This window comes from Meriones unguiculatus, chromosome 17, assembly GCF_030254825.1.
Source record: "Meriones unguiculatus strain TT.TT164.6M chromosome 17, Bangor_MerUng_6.1, whole genome shotgun sequence".
Lineage (NCBI taxonomy): Eukaryota > Metazoa > Chordata > Mammalia > Rodentia > Muridae > Meriones > Meriones unguiculatus.
This window is the reverse complement of record NC_083364.1, coordinates 58200600-58218184: the sequence shown is the minus strand read 5'-3', so window position 1 is coordinate 58218184 and position 17585 is coordinate 58200600. Positions and strand designations below refer to the sequence as shown.

General features: G+C 42.5%; 2 protein-coding genes across 2 annotated transcripts in view; both read right to left on the bottom strand.

Annotated features, from left to right (window-relative positions):
• Zbtb11 (zinc finger and BTB domain containing 11) overlaps positions 1-1437 on the bottom strand; it is a 38984-nt gene extending 37547 nt beyond the window's left edge. The window contains exon 1 of the mRNA XM_021660374.2: positions 127-1437. Coding sequence (XP_021516049.1) covers positions 127-436 — 310 coding nt within the window. The 5' untranslated portion in view covers positions 437-1437. The remainder of the gene's footprint in view (positions 1-126) is intronic.
• Positions 1438-3131: 1694 nt separating this feature from the next.
• On the bottom strand, positions 3132-8707 carry Rpl24 (ribosomal protein L24). The gene is made up of 6 exons (XM_021660379.2): positions 8593-8707; positions 8409-8484; positions 7815-7925; positions 4725-4861; positions 4221-4284; positions 3132-3256 (listed from the first exon to the last, which is right to left on the bottom strand). The coding sequence occupies exons 1-6, from the start codon at positions 8595-8597 to the stop codon at positions 3176-3178; spliced, it is 474 nt and encodes a 157-aa protein (XP_021516054.1). The 5' UTR covers positions 8598-8707; the 3' UTR covers positions 3132-3175.
• Positions 8708-17585: the final 8878 nt, after the last annotated feature.

Genomic DNA, 17585 nt, shown 5'->3' with positions numbered 1-17585 from the left:
GGCTGGCCAGGGGGACAGCCAGCCCTGCCCGACCCCTCCGGCTCGCGAGTGCGCACGCACGCAGGCCTCGACGCGGGGCCGTGGCCCCGCAAGCCCGCCACCGAGTCGCCCCGGGCCGGCGCTCACCTCGCCACCAGTACGTCTTGGACAGGTCATGCCAGGTCTGATGCCGGGTGTGGTGAGTGCCTCCGGGGCCCAGGTGTGCCGCCTCTATGAGGCCCTGGCGTCGCTCCGGCTGCAGCACCACTTCCAGCTCCGCAAACGTCTTGCGGTGCCGCTGCCGCCGCTGGTAGTACAGAGTCCCGCCGCGCACTACGTAGCAGGCGGCAGCCTTGCGGATTTTACGCTTGACATTGCCCTCGGTGCCCGGTGCATAAGGCTCACGTTCGTTCGTCAGGTAGCGCAGGATGGCGCGATAGCTTTCCTCGCTTGACATCGCTGGTGGCAGCGCCCTCAGGGCGCCTGTCAGTGGTAGGGAAAGGCAGACAGCGCTCTGGCTCCGTGTAGGTGCAACAGCAGCGGCAACACTTTCAGGAGGAACGGCTGCGCCTTTGGTGGGCGCTCTTCGAGGGCGCCCGCGGCGCGAAGGAAGAACGGACGACTTGGTAACCAGGGGGAACTGCACTTGTGCAGCGCGCGGGATCCGCTGGCGACTGACAAAATGGCTGCTGCACCACCGGAAGTGACGCGCGTGTGGGGCGGGGCCTACGTCCTGATTGGAGGGCTCACGATTTCTGGCTCTTGAGGAGCCATCGGAGTGACGTCAATACTGCAGGAGGACATTTTGGAAGAGGGTACGCTCTTTCTGGCGGATACGAGGGTCTCGAGCCGGCATCTTAAGTCCTGGCAGTTTCCTTTTTTTTTTTTTTTTCCCCTTTCCCACGCTCTCTGAAAAGCCACGTGTTGGCGCAGTTTGGTGTTTGTTGCCTCAACTGAGACCTTCCCCGCAAAGAGTAAATCAGTCCGTTTTTCTGTCTGTTTTGAGGCTCTCAATATACTAGATTCCGCTGATTTTGAAACTAGTAATTAGTTACCACCGTCTGGGCTTCTGGGCCACAGACAGTCGCAGTATTATCAAGCATTAAATACCTCGATGTTAGGAATTAACCTCAGTACGATTTTTCTAGAACCGTCACTATGGTAACGACTCTGCAGTCCCAGCTTATTTAGATGATTAAATTACCTGCAGCGGCAATCCAGACTTTCCCTTACTAGTCTGATTCAGCTGTGCTCTTGTAATGCTGGGACACTTGGCGCTGTCTAATGAAGCTAGAAAGTTCCAGATTTTCCAACCCATGGACTTGATTATTTTTTTCCGCTTGGAGGATATAGTTCTACGAGGCTTTTAGACCTTTATGGGATCTCAAGTGAGGTTCAAGCAGGTGGCAGTGTGCTCAGACACCAGTGATTTGGGTTTTTCCATCAGCTACAATGGAAGAGAGTGCAAATGAAAATCACCCTTCCACCACCCACATGACAGTGTAGGTAGCCAAACCCTTCTATGGAACTTGGCCTGTACTGGGCGCAGCTTCACGACCCTTACACATTGAAAACGTTGAGGTTTTTTTAATATGTTGAGAATACAGTTAGAACGATGTGGTAAACACGACTAAAAGATCAGTTCACTTTCTAAAAAGTCGAATGTTATCTAGTATTTGGAGGTTAACAGTAAATTTTACAAGTTTTTTTTTTTTTTTTGGTAATCTAATTTCACTAAGTCAAACTTTAACTTGAGTTGTTTCTAGCCCTTTGTGGGCTTCCTGGGCCATATGTCAAATCTTCGAAGACTGTTCTGTTCAGTTGGATCTTTGCTAAGGTTTGCATTCCATGTGCACACATTTTTACACAAATTAATGGCTTCTTTGGGGAAAAAAATCTTGTTACTAGGCTGATCTCAAACCCTTAACAATCCTACCAGCTCATATTTTCAAATGCTGAAATTACAGTTTCCCCTGCTTCATCACGTTTGTATACACATACACTAACAGGTGTGCAACTGGAGGGAGAGTGGCGTAGAGTAGTTGGAGTCAGTTGAATGGATCTCATGTACTCTGAAGTCATCAGGATGACCTTGAACTTGAGGTCTCCAGCTTACAGGCATACCTTATACACAAGTCCACTCTTAAGAAAACTTAAAATTTGGTATGGTTTTGTAACAAAGCGAGTAAACAAGTACAATGTACCATATTTAAGCAATATTGAGAAATGGTGAGATCGCTCAGCACTTAACACTGGCTAATCTTCCAGAGGTCCTGAATTCAATTCCCGGCAACCCAGATCTAATGTCCCCTTCTGGCAGAAAGGTGTACATGCAAACAGCACTCATACATTAAATACATAATAAAAAGCTACATGTGGTAGCACACAGCTGCCACATGTGCTACCCAAGTAGGAAGAGTATTGAGTTCAAGACCAAAATGGCAACCAGTCTCAACATTTCTCAAAAAGAGGAAAAAAAAAAAGCTGGGTGTAGTGCACACACCTTTAATCGCTGCACCCACAGTAACAGAAAGGTCTACCTGGGTGTAGAGTTGAAATCCTATATAATCTTGACACTAAAATGGCAAGACAGTCCTGAGGTTACAGAGATCTTGAATCTAAAAACTACACTAAGAAAGGTTATCTTAGCATTTTAGATAAAACAAAAAATACTGCAACATCCTAGGATTGAAGTTTTGTAACGGAAAAGCAATGTCTTTAATGCCTGCTATACACAATGAATGGGTTTGATCCCTAGCACTGCAAGAAAACCCCAAATTTTTAGGGGTAGTGAAAAGTAAAAGGATTCATGGAATAGAGTAGCCTTGACCTATGTTTCCCAAGTGCTGGGATCATAGCTATGCTTCAAACACATTTCACAACCATATCACTTTTTTTCATCTCTTCAACTATGGTTATATTAGGAGGCATTATTGCCAGGGATGTCTTGGAATTCAAAGAGATCCACTTGCCTCTGCCTCCAGAGTGCTAGGATCAAGATTAAATGTGTACACCACCACATAACAAGGAATAAAACATTTTTAGCTGGATAAAACCTAGGAAGTCAGGCAAGCTAAGCACATGGTCTGTGGCTAAGCCACTCCCACCCAAAATAAAGACTACATGAAAGGAGAAAAAAAATCAACACCATCTAGAGTCAGAAACAGATCTTTATTTTAAACTCTCTTCTACCAAATCAGCGTTTTCCACCGACTCTGGGAGCAGAGACCTTCACAGGCTTCACAATCTTTTGTTTAGGCGCTGCCTTTGTGGGGGCCTGTAAAAAAAAAAAAAAAAAAAAAACAAAACACATCACATTATTTCATAGAATTGTTACCTTGCCCTTAGATTCTTTACATACCTTTCACTGTCTTAATCTAACTACCTTATCAATTTCAAAGTAACCCATGGTTTAAAGTTCATTTAAATCAGACATTGTTACAGATTCAACAGTAAGAAGATACAAAGTGGGATCCTGAATTGTTAGTAATTCCTACCATAGAATTCTCAAAGATCAAATTCAAGGCTTTGCAACAAGTGTCTTTACCTGCTGAACCTTCTTGCTGGCCCAGAATGATTTTAAATTCACTGGAGGGGGTAGGGGCTTGCATGATAGGAGTTGGTTCTTTCCTTTCACCTTGTGGGTTCCAGGGACTACTAGTGCTAGTAGAAAGTGCCTTTACTGGCAGAGCCATCTTGCCCACCCAAAAAGACATAAATATTTTTAGCTCTGGCTATTTAAAAAATTTTTTCTTTTGTTTTTTTTAGAGACAAGGTCTTTCTGTGTAACCTGAGGCCTCAAACTCAGAGATCCACCTTCCTCTGCCTCCCAGCTCTGGCTTTAAATTTAACCATTAGCAAAAGCTGGATTAAACCCATACTGTTGTAGTTAATCAGGGTATAAAATTAAAAACACAAAAGGCAAGCTTGGTGCTAGGAACCACATCCATAATCCAAGCTAAAGAGGACTATTTCAAAGTCCAGTTGTTAGTTCCAAGCCAGCCTGAGTTACAGTAACACATCATTTCAGAAAAAAGAAACACATTTTTTAAAAAGCTATCTTTCTTTTCCTTTTCCTAACACATTTAAAGTTAAGATTCACTAGAAACCAGAGATATAACCATTCACATGGAAATTAGCTTCAACCATTTCCAACAGAAACTTGCACCTGCCATTTCCTAACCCTTTTAATAAAGATAAAATTTCCTACTATAAGAAACCCAAGAAGTCCCCATAGTTACCTTTGCAGCAGCCATTGCTGTCTTCTTTGATGCCTGCTTAGCCTTTTTTGCTTCCTTGGCAGCCCTGTAGTGTCATATAATTAACATTAAGCAAAACACTTTACTCTTTAAGAACACAGCTGTAGAGTTTCAGACAAAAATCATATATACTCCTCATATTTGTAAATGAAATCCAAAATCCAGAGCCAGGCACAATGGTACATACCTAAAATTATATAGCTGGCAGGAAGATAGCAAATCCAAGGACAGCCAGGGCTTCACTTGGAGAGCTTGGCAAAAAGCCCACAAACACCAGAACTAAAGATTTGCTAATAAATTCCATTACCCAAGCCAGCAGAACATATTTTATTGTACAGTAAATACTAGGGTTTAGCAAACTAGAGCATAGATGTCTGTTACACCGCTAAGGACCAACAATCAGGTGAAACTGGGTTTCTGTAGCTACAAAACAATCAAAACCATGCTCAAGGCTGAAATGTTCAGGATAGCTGCTCTCTATCTTACCTGATAGCCTGCTCTCGCTGAGCTTTCCTAACTTCTGGTTTCTGATTCCTCTTGGCCATTATATCAGCAAGAGATGCACCAGTGATGGCCCGCTGGAATTTGACTGCACGGCGAGTTCTTTTCTTTTGAATTTCTTCCTATAAAGCAAAGACTTAACCTTACTCTATGAAGTAGGAATTAAGGTCAAAGAACTTAAAGGGGGGAGGTGTTGAGACATGTTTCTCTTTGTAGTCCTGGCTATCCCGAAACTCTGTAGAATAGCCCTGACTCAGCTACCCTCCCAATGCTGATATTAGAGGCATGCACCACCATGCCCAGCCATTTGGTCAAAGAGCACTTAAAATATACTCAACAAATTAATTCATGCCAATTATATGAAATAAAATTGTTCTCCAAGTTATGAATTTGTTTTAAAGTTTGTATCACAAATAATGAGCATTTTTACTACTGAAAAAAGACAGCAAATATTGAACTTTAGGAAGAATGGCTCACTTCAGCAGTTGGATGGTACTTTATTTTTAGGGGCTAGACAGATGGCTTTATCAGTTAAGGACACAGGTCCAGTTCCCAGCATTGATACAGTGGTTGACAACTCTAGCATCAAGGGATCTGACACTTTCTCTGACCTCTGCAGACACACACGCTACACTTACAGGTGCAGGCGAACCTTCGTGCAGAGAAATCTCAAAGCTATCATTAAACTATTTTAGCAAGAGTGCTTATAGACTTAAGAAAATCTACTCAGGAAATGGGCTTAGCCAGCAAACGGTTTACTCAAGCTAAATAATTGATTCCGACAAAAATGCCAAGCATTAGTATCCAGGAATCCAGAGTTTGCTGTAGAGTCTATACTGGAAACCTAAAACATAGTTATTATGAGAAATAAGATCTCACAGGGTATCTCTAAGTCCAAAAACAATTAAATATTCTTGAAAAATTGTCTAAGGTAGGTGTATACAAAATTGCCCTTATAAAAAATAATGTTGTTATTCTCCTTAAAAATAAAATTTACGATCCGATCGGTAGGTGGTGGCACACACCTTTAATCCCAGCATTAAGGAAGCAGGAGGCTCTCTGTGGGTTCAAGGCCAACCTGATCTAAAAAGTGACTCCAAGACAGCAAGGGCTATTACACAGAGAAACCCTCTCTCAAAACAAACAAACAAACAAAAAAAACCCAAAAGTATAAAAAAATAAAAATAAATTTAAAATTTACCAAGATTAAGTCTTACAGTAGAAAGATGCCAGAAATATTCATAATTTCAAACCCCAAATCCTTCTTAAAACAATTAACTCTTTATTCCTCCTCTAATTTTAATCTTTACTAATCTACCTATTCTAGGTACTTCATAAAAGTGAAACAATGGAGTTATCCTTTTTCACAGTGGTTCAAAACCTGTGGAGTCGAAGGACCTTTACACAGGGATCTCCTGACATCATCAGAAAACAAGTCAAGGCTGGAGAAATGGCCCAGCATTTAAGAGCACTGACTGCTCTTCTAGAGGACACGGGTTCCATTCCCAGTACCTACATGGCAGCTCACAACTATCTGTACTCCTGTTCCAGGGGATCGAACCTCCTCACATAGATGCAGTCTATGTACATAAAATAAAAAACTAAATAAACGCTGAAAAAGAAAACAAGTCATTGGTTTAAAATAGCAGCCCTCAATCTGTTGTTCATGAACCCTTTTGGGGTTCAGAGACCCTTTTCACTGTGGCTGCATATCAGATATTTACATTACAATCCATAACATCAGCAAAATTAGTTCTGAATTAGCAATGAAAATAGTTCTATGGTTGAGGGTCACAACATGAGAAACTATTGAAGGGTCAAAGCATTAGGAAGGATAAGCCTATCATCAGCTTTAGTGTCTTCAAAGCTGGATGTTTTCCCATCCTTTAAAGGGCTAACTATCCCACTGCATATATACCTATGACTGAATATCTCTAATCTTTGGGGAGCAACAACAAATGGAAAATTCCACTGCAGACTTCACGTAACTGGTTGCTGTCAAAATACAGGTCTGGGAATATGCTTTTAAAAAAAGACCATTTTCAGGCTAGAAGAGAAATGGAATTGTTTTTTTAGACTTCAGTTCCATCACTAAAATACTTTATATACATGCAACTATTTTTAAGAACACTAAAGTCAAGAACTTTCTGGCTTAAAGCATTCAAGTTCTAGTACCAACCTCCTTTTTTTGGAGAAAGGCTTTTACCTTGTAGCCTTGGCTGGTCTCAAAGTCAATTCTCCTGCCTCAGCCTTCCAAGAGTTGAATACCAAATTTTATTATGAGTACCTGCTTTCAATACTTAGAATGAAATCACCAGATGTTATAGTTTCATATAACTTTGTTAGCCTGATCTAAAGAGTTCCAAGCCAGCCAAAACTACACAGAAAAACCCTACTTCAAAATATAAAAAACGAAACAAAACAAAAAATAAATATTGAGTTAATCAATGTGCTGTTATCACAACAGCTGCCTTTTACTCCAGCAACATACTAAGCAGGGTTCCTGCCCCTGTAGCCTAACCAACATCCATTAAGACCCACTTTTATGCACCAAAATGGATATATTAGATTAGTTATCTAGTTAATCCTTCCACTAACTATACTCTGTGGGTTTTGCTTTGGGAATCAAGATCTACATAGCCTAGGTTGACCTTGAACTACGGATCCTCCTGCTTCTACCTCCCAAACATTGGAATTACAAGAGTGGGCCACCATGCCTACTTGACATACTTCACACCCGGTGCCACTTACTGCAATATGTAGCTGGAATCTACTTAGTAAGGGCTCAAACATGCCAAGCCTTTCAACTATTAGCTGTAGTCTTACCCCATCTCCACCCAACGCAACACCTTAAAGCCTAAGGTCCTCTTCAACCCAAACCAAACTTAGAGGGGAATCTCTTCAAATTTCAACACAGCATTCTGAGCCTGTGGTTACTTATTTTCTGTCACTTGTTTGATGCTTCAGTTTTAAGAGCACACTGCATCCTATCTCATCTAAACAAAATTTAACATGGTAAAATCTGACAGCTTAATTTTATTATTTCCAGAGGCTAGGAAGCAGTATTCTACTTACCGACTGTCCCTTCTTGTGCTTTCTTCTGTAGAGGACAGTCCAGTTTATCTGCCGAGGATTCCTTTTGGAAAGGAATGCGGACTCACATTTTGCATTAAGAAACTGGAAAACCTGCGGTTAACAAATTTACATTAAAGTGAGTCCCTCCTTTTACACAAAATAGAAAAGGCTGCGATCGAAATCCGTATACACTTTTTATTCTACTTCCCTTGTCTCAATATATAAAGAGACCAAATGGCTCTCTGACACAAAATGACAGGTAACTGCATGGCATCAATGTTTTCATATTTCAACTTTTCTCAAGAGCAGACAAGTCTACACTTCGCCAAGGGTCGGGTGGCGTTAAATTTTGAGGAAATATGGCTCTTAGCCCTCTCAGACTCAATTCCTGAAGCCCATTAAGGAACCAGGCACCTCCGAGCCCTGGCCGTTTCCCTTTCCAATGGCTGTTACACAGAGCACTCATTTCCGACCTGGCTCACGCTCTTGTCCATGTCCACTCAGGTTTCCCATCCCACATTCGAACCCCGGGTCCTTCGAGGGCCGGCCGACCGGCCTCACTGCCATCGGTCCCAGCGGCGCTCGGCCTTTTACCTTCCCGTCGGTCCTGGCGTAGCGCCGCCCGTGTCCGGGGTAGATCTTGTAGCCGCTGAAACTGCACAGCTCGACCCTGTAAAGAAAGGCCAAAGCCCGTTAGGACGTACGCCGCAAAAGAGAGCCATTCCCAGGTGCTCTGCCCCAGGATGGAGGCGGATTGGGATACAGGGCGCCCGCTTACTTCATGGTGATAGCTGCCGGCCGGCCGGAGGAAAGATGGCGAAGAGAAAGGAAGGATCATGGGAAAACACCTTATAGGGCAGCGGGAGAGGCGCGTCTCTCTTCCTTGATCCCAGCGCCCTGTGATGATGTCACTTCCGAGAGCCGGGTCTCGGTTTCCTAGCAACAGCTTTCTTTCAAACTTACCGGCGGAGACTGCCTTTGAGAGGTTGAGCGTGCCCCAAGGTTGCTGCCAGAAAGATTTGTGTTCTGTGTCAAACCGTTTCCCTCCTGCAGGTATTCTAGAATGTAGAGCCAGCATTTCGCAGGGAATCTAAACGAAAGGCAAGTGTGTTCTCCGTGTCTTATGAAGGCGGCAGACGAATGTCTGTCTCTCAGGTAAAACCTGAAGGTCACATTTTGGCTTTGGATTGTTCCTTTAAACAAAATTAAATCGTAGCGGCCGACAAAGTGGCCCAGAGATAGCGTGACTGCTACGAGAAACCCTTAGGTAAATCCTCAACTGGGCGGGGAGGGGAAGTAATATTTTAAGCCTAGCACGGTGGCGTAAGTTTTTGATCCAAACTTTCTAGTAGGCACTTTCAGGCTGGTCTGCGTAGCAAGAGAGTGCAAGGGGTACGTTGTGACACCCTGTATCAAAAACTAAAAATAATTGGCCACTTGTTTAAATAGAGAGCTCCTGCTTGTAATACCAGCACTCAAGCTGGACTGCCACAAGTTTGAAACCAGCCTTGGATACAGTGTAAGACTGGCTCAAAAACCTAAGTGTGGGCTTGCAGAGATAGCTGAGCAGGTTAAGAGTGTTTACGACTATTCTTGCAGAGGAGCAGAGTTCTGCCGTCTTTAACTCCAACTGTATGACTCTGAAGTCATGAGTGTACTCTCAACATACACAAAAGAAAAGAAATTTTCTCAGCTGGGCAGTGGTGGCACACGCCTTTAATCACAGCACAGGCAGAGGAGGCAGAGACAGGCAGATCTTTCTACGAACTCAGGCCCAGCCTGGTCTACAGAGGGAATTCTAGGACAGCCAAGGCTACTCAGAGACCTTGTCTCCAGAGAAAAAAGAAAAAGAAAGAAAGAGAGAACCAAGAAAAACTTAAAAAGCTATTTTAGGGAGCTGGAGAGATGGCGCAGCAGTTAGGAAGACGCTGGCTGGTCTTCCAGGGGACCCTAGCGCAGTTCCCTGCACCCACGTGGCAGCCCACAACTGTCTGTAGCTCCAGTTCCCTGTGATCTGGCACCCTCACGCAGACATACATGCAGGCAAAATACCAATAAATAAAAATAATAAATAAATAAATCTTAAAAGAAGAAAAAAGATATTTTAAGGCCTGGAATAATGGCTCAACTTTTAAGAGCCAGCAGAGAACTGGCTTTAGAGGAAGTCCTAAGCCTCCACTTGATGGCTCACAACCACCAGTAATTCCAGTTCCAGGGAATCCAACTCTGTCTTCTGACCACCATCGACACATACATCCAGCCAAAATTTATATAAATTTACATAAAATATGTGCAAGCATATAAAATAAGATGAATACATTTTAAAAAAACCTTTAATTAAAAAATCTGTTTTAAAGAACTTTCTGGATATTCAGGGGGCAGAAACAGGCAGATCTCTGAGTTTGCAGCCTCCCTGGTCTACAGAGCAAGTTCCAGGATAGCCAGGTCTAGGTGTAGCCTGTCTCAAAACAAACAATCCTCAAAACAAAACTAACCAACCAAACAGAAAACTGAAAATCAGACAACACTGCAGTCCCCATAGAGAAACTCAGTTGAGGGTAGACTGCTCCTTCGTTTCACAGAGAACAGATGGAAAGTTGGGGAAAGCTTCTGACCATTCTCACTGAGTGGATCTGTTCCTCGTTTTCTTCAACATCTGAGGGAACATAGCAAGAACCAGCTGTTGAATTTTGTTGAAGGCTGCCAACTCTGTTCTAAATTGTTGCTTACTAAAATATAATGATTAATGTTTTCTATTTTAATGAGCAACTCACCCTGAAAATGTCCTTTAAGTAGTTAATTGAAGACTGGCTAGACAAGTGACTGGTCAGTGCTAAGAAAGCTGATAGCTGGGAAAAGATGGGGAGATAGGTCAGTGGGTAAATCACCTGCTATGTAAGCATTTGAGCCTAGTTCAGATGCCAGCACTCAGGTCAAAGCCTGAGTGGGAAGGATGACCTCCAGGTTCAGTGAGACACTCTGTGTCCCAGGTACTTTTAACCTAGAGACTTGAGAAGAGTCTCAAGTGCATTATTTTCCAGATCAGATTGGCCTGTGGATATGTCTAGAGTTTTTGTCTTGATTGTTAATTGATGGAAGAGGTCCCAGGCCACTGTGTGCAACACTATTCCTTGATTTCCTGGAAAGGTGGTCCTGAGCTGTATATGAAAGTTAGCTGAGAGCTAGCTAGCTAGCAACATCCTACATGGTTTTTGGCTGTGAAATAAATCTCTCTCAGCAGGAGGCAGCACCGTGTGGAATGGCAAACAGGTCTGCTTAAGTTATGTCCCCGATTTCCCTCAGTGGTGGACTGTAAGCTGAAATAAACTCTTTCCTTCCCTGAGTTGCATTCAATTGTTGTATTTTTCACAGCAAAAGAATAAAACTAAAGCACCTTGCCTCAGAAAATAAAGTCGAGAGGGCTAGTGAGATGGTGTTTTCTGTTAAGGCAGACAAACTACATTGGGTCTCTGGATCCCACATCTAGAAGGAGAGAACCAACTCCCAGGAGCTCTCCTCTGACCTCCACATGCATGTTTTGACACACGTGCTCTCTTTTTACCAACAATAAATAAACAAAATGTATAAAAGGGCCAGAGGTGGTAGCACACAGCTTTGATTCCAGCACTTGGGAGGCAGGGGCAGGAGGATCTCTGTGAGTTCGAGGCCAGCCTGGTCTACAAAGCAAGTCCAAGACAGCCAAGGATACACAGAGAAATCCTGTCCCAAAAAAAATTTTTTTTTTGAGCTTTGCTGGTTGGCCCCCTGGGACCCTCCTTCTCCAACTTCATTGCTCCTGTGTATCCTCTAATAACAAAAGGACTGGAGATGCATTTTAGTGGTATTGGGATAGCCTAGCATGCTCAAGGTCCCAGCCCTCTAAAAGTAAAAACATAAAAAAAGAAAGAAAAAGAAACTAGATAATTTGGATTACTAGTAAATCTAATACCTGCTAACCTATTTTAAGAGAGGTGTAGTGGCCTATTGAAAACATGATTTATTGATAGATGTGTAGATATGTTATGAAAGCAAATATAAAGCTCTTGATGAAGAAATCAAAGTGATAAGTATATAAATAGTTACTGTAAAGTTGTTTCAAATTATCTGTATTTCAACAAACTAACTAAAGGGAGCCCTCTTCTGGAAGAAGCTGACATTACAGATCGGCTCAGAAAGGCAAACCTTGTTTTGCATGGCCTGGTATGCAATGCTTGTTCATTTTTTGGTTCATCCTCCTGTGCCCAGCCTGTCCTTTTTGTTTAGAAAGACTTTTCCTCTTTCACTGGCTAAATTCTTACTTCCATTTTACTTCCTCTAGAATAATGCCTTCCGTAAAAGGCCAAATAGCAAATACATCCAGCCATGTGAGCTAAGAGGAAAATTGAAGATACCATTTAGGTACATATTACACACACACACACACAAAAAAAAAAAACAAAAAAACAAAAAAACAAAAACAAATTTACACAATATTCATGCTGACACAACTAAAGATATAGTGAGTACAAGGTTTTTGTGTTTTTAAAGACAGGGTCTTTCTATGTAATCCTATCTGTCCTGGAGTTTGCTACGTAGATTTTAATATTTAAGCTTTATTTGTAAGGTAGTTTTGTCTGTCTATATGTCCATGCCCCATGTGCATGTAGTGACCACAGAGGCCAGAAGAAGGTGTCATATCCCCTGGGACTGGAGTTACAGTTATGAGCTGCCGTGTGGATGCAGGGAGTCAAACTGGGGTCCTTTGGAAGAGCAGTCAGTTCTCTTAAACACTGAGCCATTTCTCCAGACCTGGGTACAGCTTTTTATAAAAATGAATCTGCTAGCCTGTGAGATGGTTCACTGGGCAAATCTCAGGCTGCCAGTCCTGACAGCTCGAGTTGGAGCCCTAAGCAAAGGAGGGAACCGATTTTGTAAGTTGTTTCCTGATACCCTCCCCACACATATGACATGGTATATGTGAGCACTTACACACACACACACACACACACACACACACACAAATAAATGTGATAAAAATTTAAAGCCTATGAATGAGAATTAAAATCTTTTTTGCATTCTATCTTTTCAGAAGTAAAGAACTGTAGCCAGACTTTTGGCTACCTTATTGGGTTCTTTTCTCTAACTCCCCACACCACCCCCATCCCTTCTAAACCCCCAAAACTAGGTAGGAAAAAAAAAAGGTTAGAGGTGAAAAGAGGAGTCAATGTCCTTTGACTACGGCCTGCTGATTGGGGGGAGAGGCAAGTTCCTTAGGGAAAATTTGATCTTTGTTGTAGGGATTTGGCCAACCAGCAACCAGAAAACAGCAACAAACTGCAGCAGGGGCAACAGCAGCCTTCTCACCGCTCAAGGCTCTGGCTTTATAACCTCTGAAGAACCCTCAGAATTCCAAACACCAACTGTCACACTCCTGCTAGAGCTGGAGACAAATCAAAATTAGCTGCTGTGGTCAGTCTGAATCAGCCCCATATCCCACACCTGGGCTTAAAACAAAAGCATGACATTTCTTTGTTGTTAAAGGAAGTAAAATTCTTGGGCTGGAGAGATGGCTCTGATTAAGAGCACTGACTGCTCTTCCAGAGGTCCTGAGTTCAGTTCCCAACAACTACATGGTGCCTCACAGCCATCTGTACCAGTACAGATCTGATGCCCTCCTCTGGCATGCAGATGTACATGCAGAAAGAACACTTATATACTTTAAAAAAATAAATAACATCTTTTTTAAAAAAGAAATAAAAATTCTCACTACAAAGAACAATAACTTTTAAAAGTACTTTTATTTAATATTTAAAATGTTTTTAATATTTAAATGTTGTAACATGGCCTGATGGCGCACACCTTTAATCCCAGTACTCGGGAGACAGAGGCAGGCAGATCTTTGTTAGTTTGAAGCAAGCCTGGTCTACAGAGCAAGTCCAGGACAGCCAGGGCTATTACACAGAGAAAACCTGTCACGAATAACCAAAAAACAAACAAACAAACAAACAAACAAAACCCAACCAAACAAACAAACAAGTTGTTTATTGCATGTTATCAAATTAATTCTAAATGTTTATTTGTCATGATAAGGAATGTGATATTACAGACACCACACAATACTGATAACAATCTAAGCATGTAAATTGGCATATTAATTGTTGTACCTACTTGAAACATGAGAATGCCACTCAGTGAAGGTCAGGCTAAGAGTTCTTTATTTGATGGATACCAAGAGCAGGCTTTGGCTGGAGAGAACTTTTGGCTCAGAGAAAAGCAAGGTAGGGTTTATAAAGCCAAAAACCACAATCACACCATACCATAGGCAGGCCAGGGTATAGGAGTTTCAGATGTTTTAGTTCAGAAGTTTCAATTTGTTTTATGTTGTAAAACCTAAGACTGTGGAAACAGCTGCACAAGAATGTGCCGCTCAGCAGGATGTGGTCATTGGGGGCTAGGAAGACAGTTAGCTAAAACTAGGACAAAATGAAGTCACTCTGGGCAGTTCATTAATCTCTCACAAGTCAGTAACAGAGATATATTATTTGGTTTGTTTGTTTGTTTGGTTGGTTGGTTTTTCAAGACGGGGTTTCTCTGTGTAACAAGCCCTGGCATCACAGCCTGGTTCGTTCTTTCTTTCTTTCTTTCTTTCTTTCTTTCTTTCTCTCTCTCTTTTTCTTTCTCTCTTTCTCTTCTTTCTTTCCTTTTCCCCTCCCTTTTCCCCTTCTCTTTCTTTTTTCTCCTCCTCTCTCCCTTCTTTCCTTCCTTCCTTCCTTCCTTCCTTCCTTCCTTCCTTCCTTCCTTCCTTCCTTCCTCCCTTTTACATTTACTTTACATTTATATTGGTGGTCCACACATTTCATGTGAGCGACAGAGGTAGACAGATCTCAGAGTTTTAGGCTAGCCTCATCTATAGAGCAAGTTCCAGGACAGCCAGGAGTACACTAAGAAACTCTGTCTCAAAAATAAAAAGTGAAAAATGAACAAAAATTTATGTTACTATTTTATGTGTATGTTTTACCCACATGTATGTATGTGCACCATGTGTGTGCCTAGACCTCTCAAAGGTCAGAAGAAAACATCAGCTTTCCTGAGACTGGAGTTATAGAAGGTTTTGAGCTACCCCATGGGTGCTGGAAATGGAACCTGGGTCCTCTGCACAAGCAACACATGCTCTTAAGCTGTAAGCCAACTCCCTAGCCATCAGTCTACTATCAACTGCACTCCAGGACCGGCTGCTCAGGTCCTTGACACAAACTAACTAGGATACTTGCTGCTGAATTTCTCTGTATTTTATTAGAAGAGCGGTTTTAAGGCTTAGCTTTGGGTGAATCTATTTCAGGTGCAAATGCAGAGGCAAGGCAACTGTACATTGTGCACTTAGGTATGAGCACCTAGCGCCACCCCCAGGAACAAGCTGACAGACCCTATTTTCTTCTTTCGGAGACAGAATCTCATGTAGCCGTGATCCCAGGCTAGCCTCAACTCACTTTGTAGCTGAGCATGACCTTGAACTTTTGATCTTTGACTTACTGTTCTATTGCTGTGATTAGACACCAAGACCAAGACTCTTATAAAACAAAGCATTTATTTGAGGGCTTGCTTACAGTTTACAGGGTTAGCCTATGATCATCATGGTGGGAAGCAGACAGACATGGTACTGGAGCAGTAACTGAAAGCTTTACATTCTGATCTGCAGGAACCAGGCAGAGAGAGTCATTTTGAAACCTCAAGCTCACCTCCAAGGACACACCTCTTCCATTAAGGCCACACCTCCGAATTCTTTCTAAACAGTCCCCTAACTGGGGAACAAGCATTCAAACACATGAGCCTATGGAGTGCTGGGTTGGGGTGGAAGCAGAGAAAGCTCACTTCAGATACAGAAGCTTAAAATGAAAGCTTTATTTTTTGAGCTCAGGGAGGCACCAGTTTGGGATCCCCAAGGGGAAGCTGTATCGCATATTTAAAGGGTGAAAACCGAAATTAGTTTACATGGAGGTGTGGGGGTGGGTGGGAAAGGGTAGTCATCTTTGACTCAAGTTATTTTTGCTAACTAGACAAAGCAGTTGTGACTGACCTTTAATTAGTCAGGGCCAGCTGTGCTTATGCCTCGGTGAACTTCTAGAAGGAGCAAGAACAGAGTATGCTGAACATAAGCATGGCTTTTGCTCGACCTGACCTTGCACAGAGAACTTTTCTCTACATCAATAGCAAGCTGAGATGATGTGGCTGTTAGGTCTAAAACAGAAATGGCTATAGTTATGCTACCCAAAAAGAGCAGGCCTCATCAGCGTCCACTCTCATTTAAACCACCACAGTCCTCTTACCCCCACCTTCCAAGTGTTGTGCTTACAGAGACATACAGTTCCATGCCTGGTTTTATTAAGGGCTAGGGAATCAGGGCTTGCTGTGTGCTAGTCATCCTCAGTCTCATAAGTTGGTTTTCTTTCTTTCTTTTTTTTTTTTTTTTTTTTTAAGGGAGCCTAGAAATATGGCTCAAGAATTTAAGAGCACTGGCGGCAATTCCAGAGGTCCTGAGTTCAATTCCCAGCAACCACATGGTGACTCACAACTATCTGTAATGGAGTCTGATTTCCTCTTTTGGAGTGCATGAAAACAGAACTCATGTACATAAAATAAATTAATAAATCTTTAAAAATACGTTGTATTATTTTATGTGTATGTATGTTTTGGCTGCATATGTGTCTGTGTTCCACTTGTGTGTAGGGTGTCCATGGAGTCCAGAAAAAGGTGTTGGATCTCCTGGGACAGGAGTTCCTGTAGCACTTGTTATTTGGGGCTCCTTAAAGCCTCTTTCTTCCAACCCCCTAACCCTAGGTAGGAGGAAGAAGGTAAGTGGGGAGAGAGGGTACAGACCCTTTTACTTCTGGCTGTTTAGGGTCGATGGGTTCCTCTGGGGCTATCCCAGTCTCCATCAGCAGCAAATACAGCAGGCAATCTCCTCCTAGCCTCTGAGCTGTGTTGAAATGTTTCTCTCTGTCCATCTGCCACACCCTTGACCTCTGGTCATTCCAAACCACTACTTGACACAAGCCAACACTGAATGCCACACTTTCTCACTCTGGGCTCCCATATTTATATCCTTCAGAGTCCTAGACCACATCCCTCTCTGTGCAGCAAAAAGCTGGCTGTAACCAGCTAACAAAGACCTGCATGAGACAGTTATCAGCTGTGGACAAATTAAATCTCACACTTGGGATTAAAACAAAAACATATTTACATAATGTAACTGAGTTTATAAAGAAACCAAAACTTCCATTACAGGTTACAGATGGTTGTGAGCCACGATCTGGGTGCTGGGAAATAAACACAGGTCCTATGGAAGATCAACCTGTGTTCTTAACTGCTAAATTTTAATTTCAGGTCATTTCATGTAAAATGAAATAAATACAATTGTTTTGATTTTGATTTTTTAAATTATTTATTTTTATTTCATGTACATTGGTGGTTTGCCTGCATGTATGACTCTCTGTGAGAGTGTGTTTCAGACTTACAAGCTGGGAACTGAACTCAGGACTTCTGGATGGGCAGCCAGTGCTCTTAACCCCTGAGCCATCTCTCCAGCCCTTTTGATTTTTTTTTAAATAATAATTTTATATTTTATTTGTGGGAGCGTGGGAGTGCACCTGCATGCGGGTGCCTGTGGAGGTAGGAAAAAGCTGGATCCCCGGAGGTGGAGTTACAAGCAGTTACAAGCCACCTGCTGTGGGTGCTGGGGACTTCACTCCAGTTCTCTGAAACAGCAGCCACTCCTCTTAATGCTGACTCATTTCT

Bases quoted from the DNA above. Each gene is read 5' to 3' on its own strand.
- Rpl24 (XM_021660379.2), bottom strand. The intron at 4,285-4,724 runs GTAAGATAGAGA...ATGACACTACAG, and splicing joins CAGCGAGAGCAGGCTATCAG to GGCTGCCAAGGAAGCAAAAA. The intron at 3,257-4,220 runs GTAACTATGGGG...TTTTTTTTACAG, and splicing joins CAGCAATGGCTGCTGCAAAG to GCCCCCACAAAGGCAGCGCC.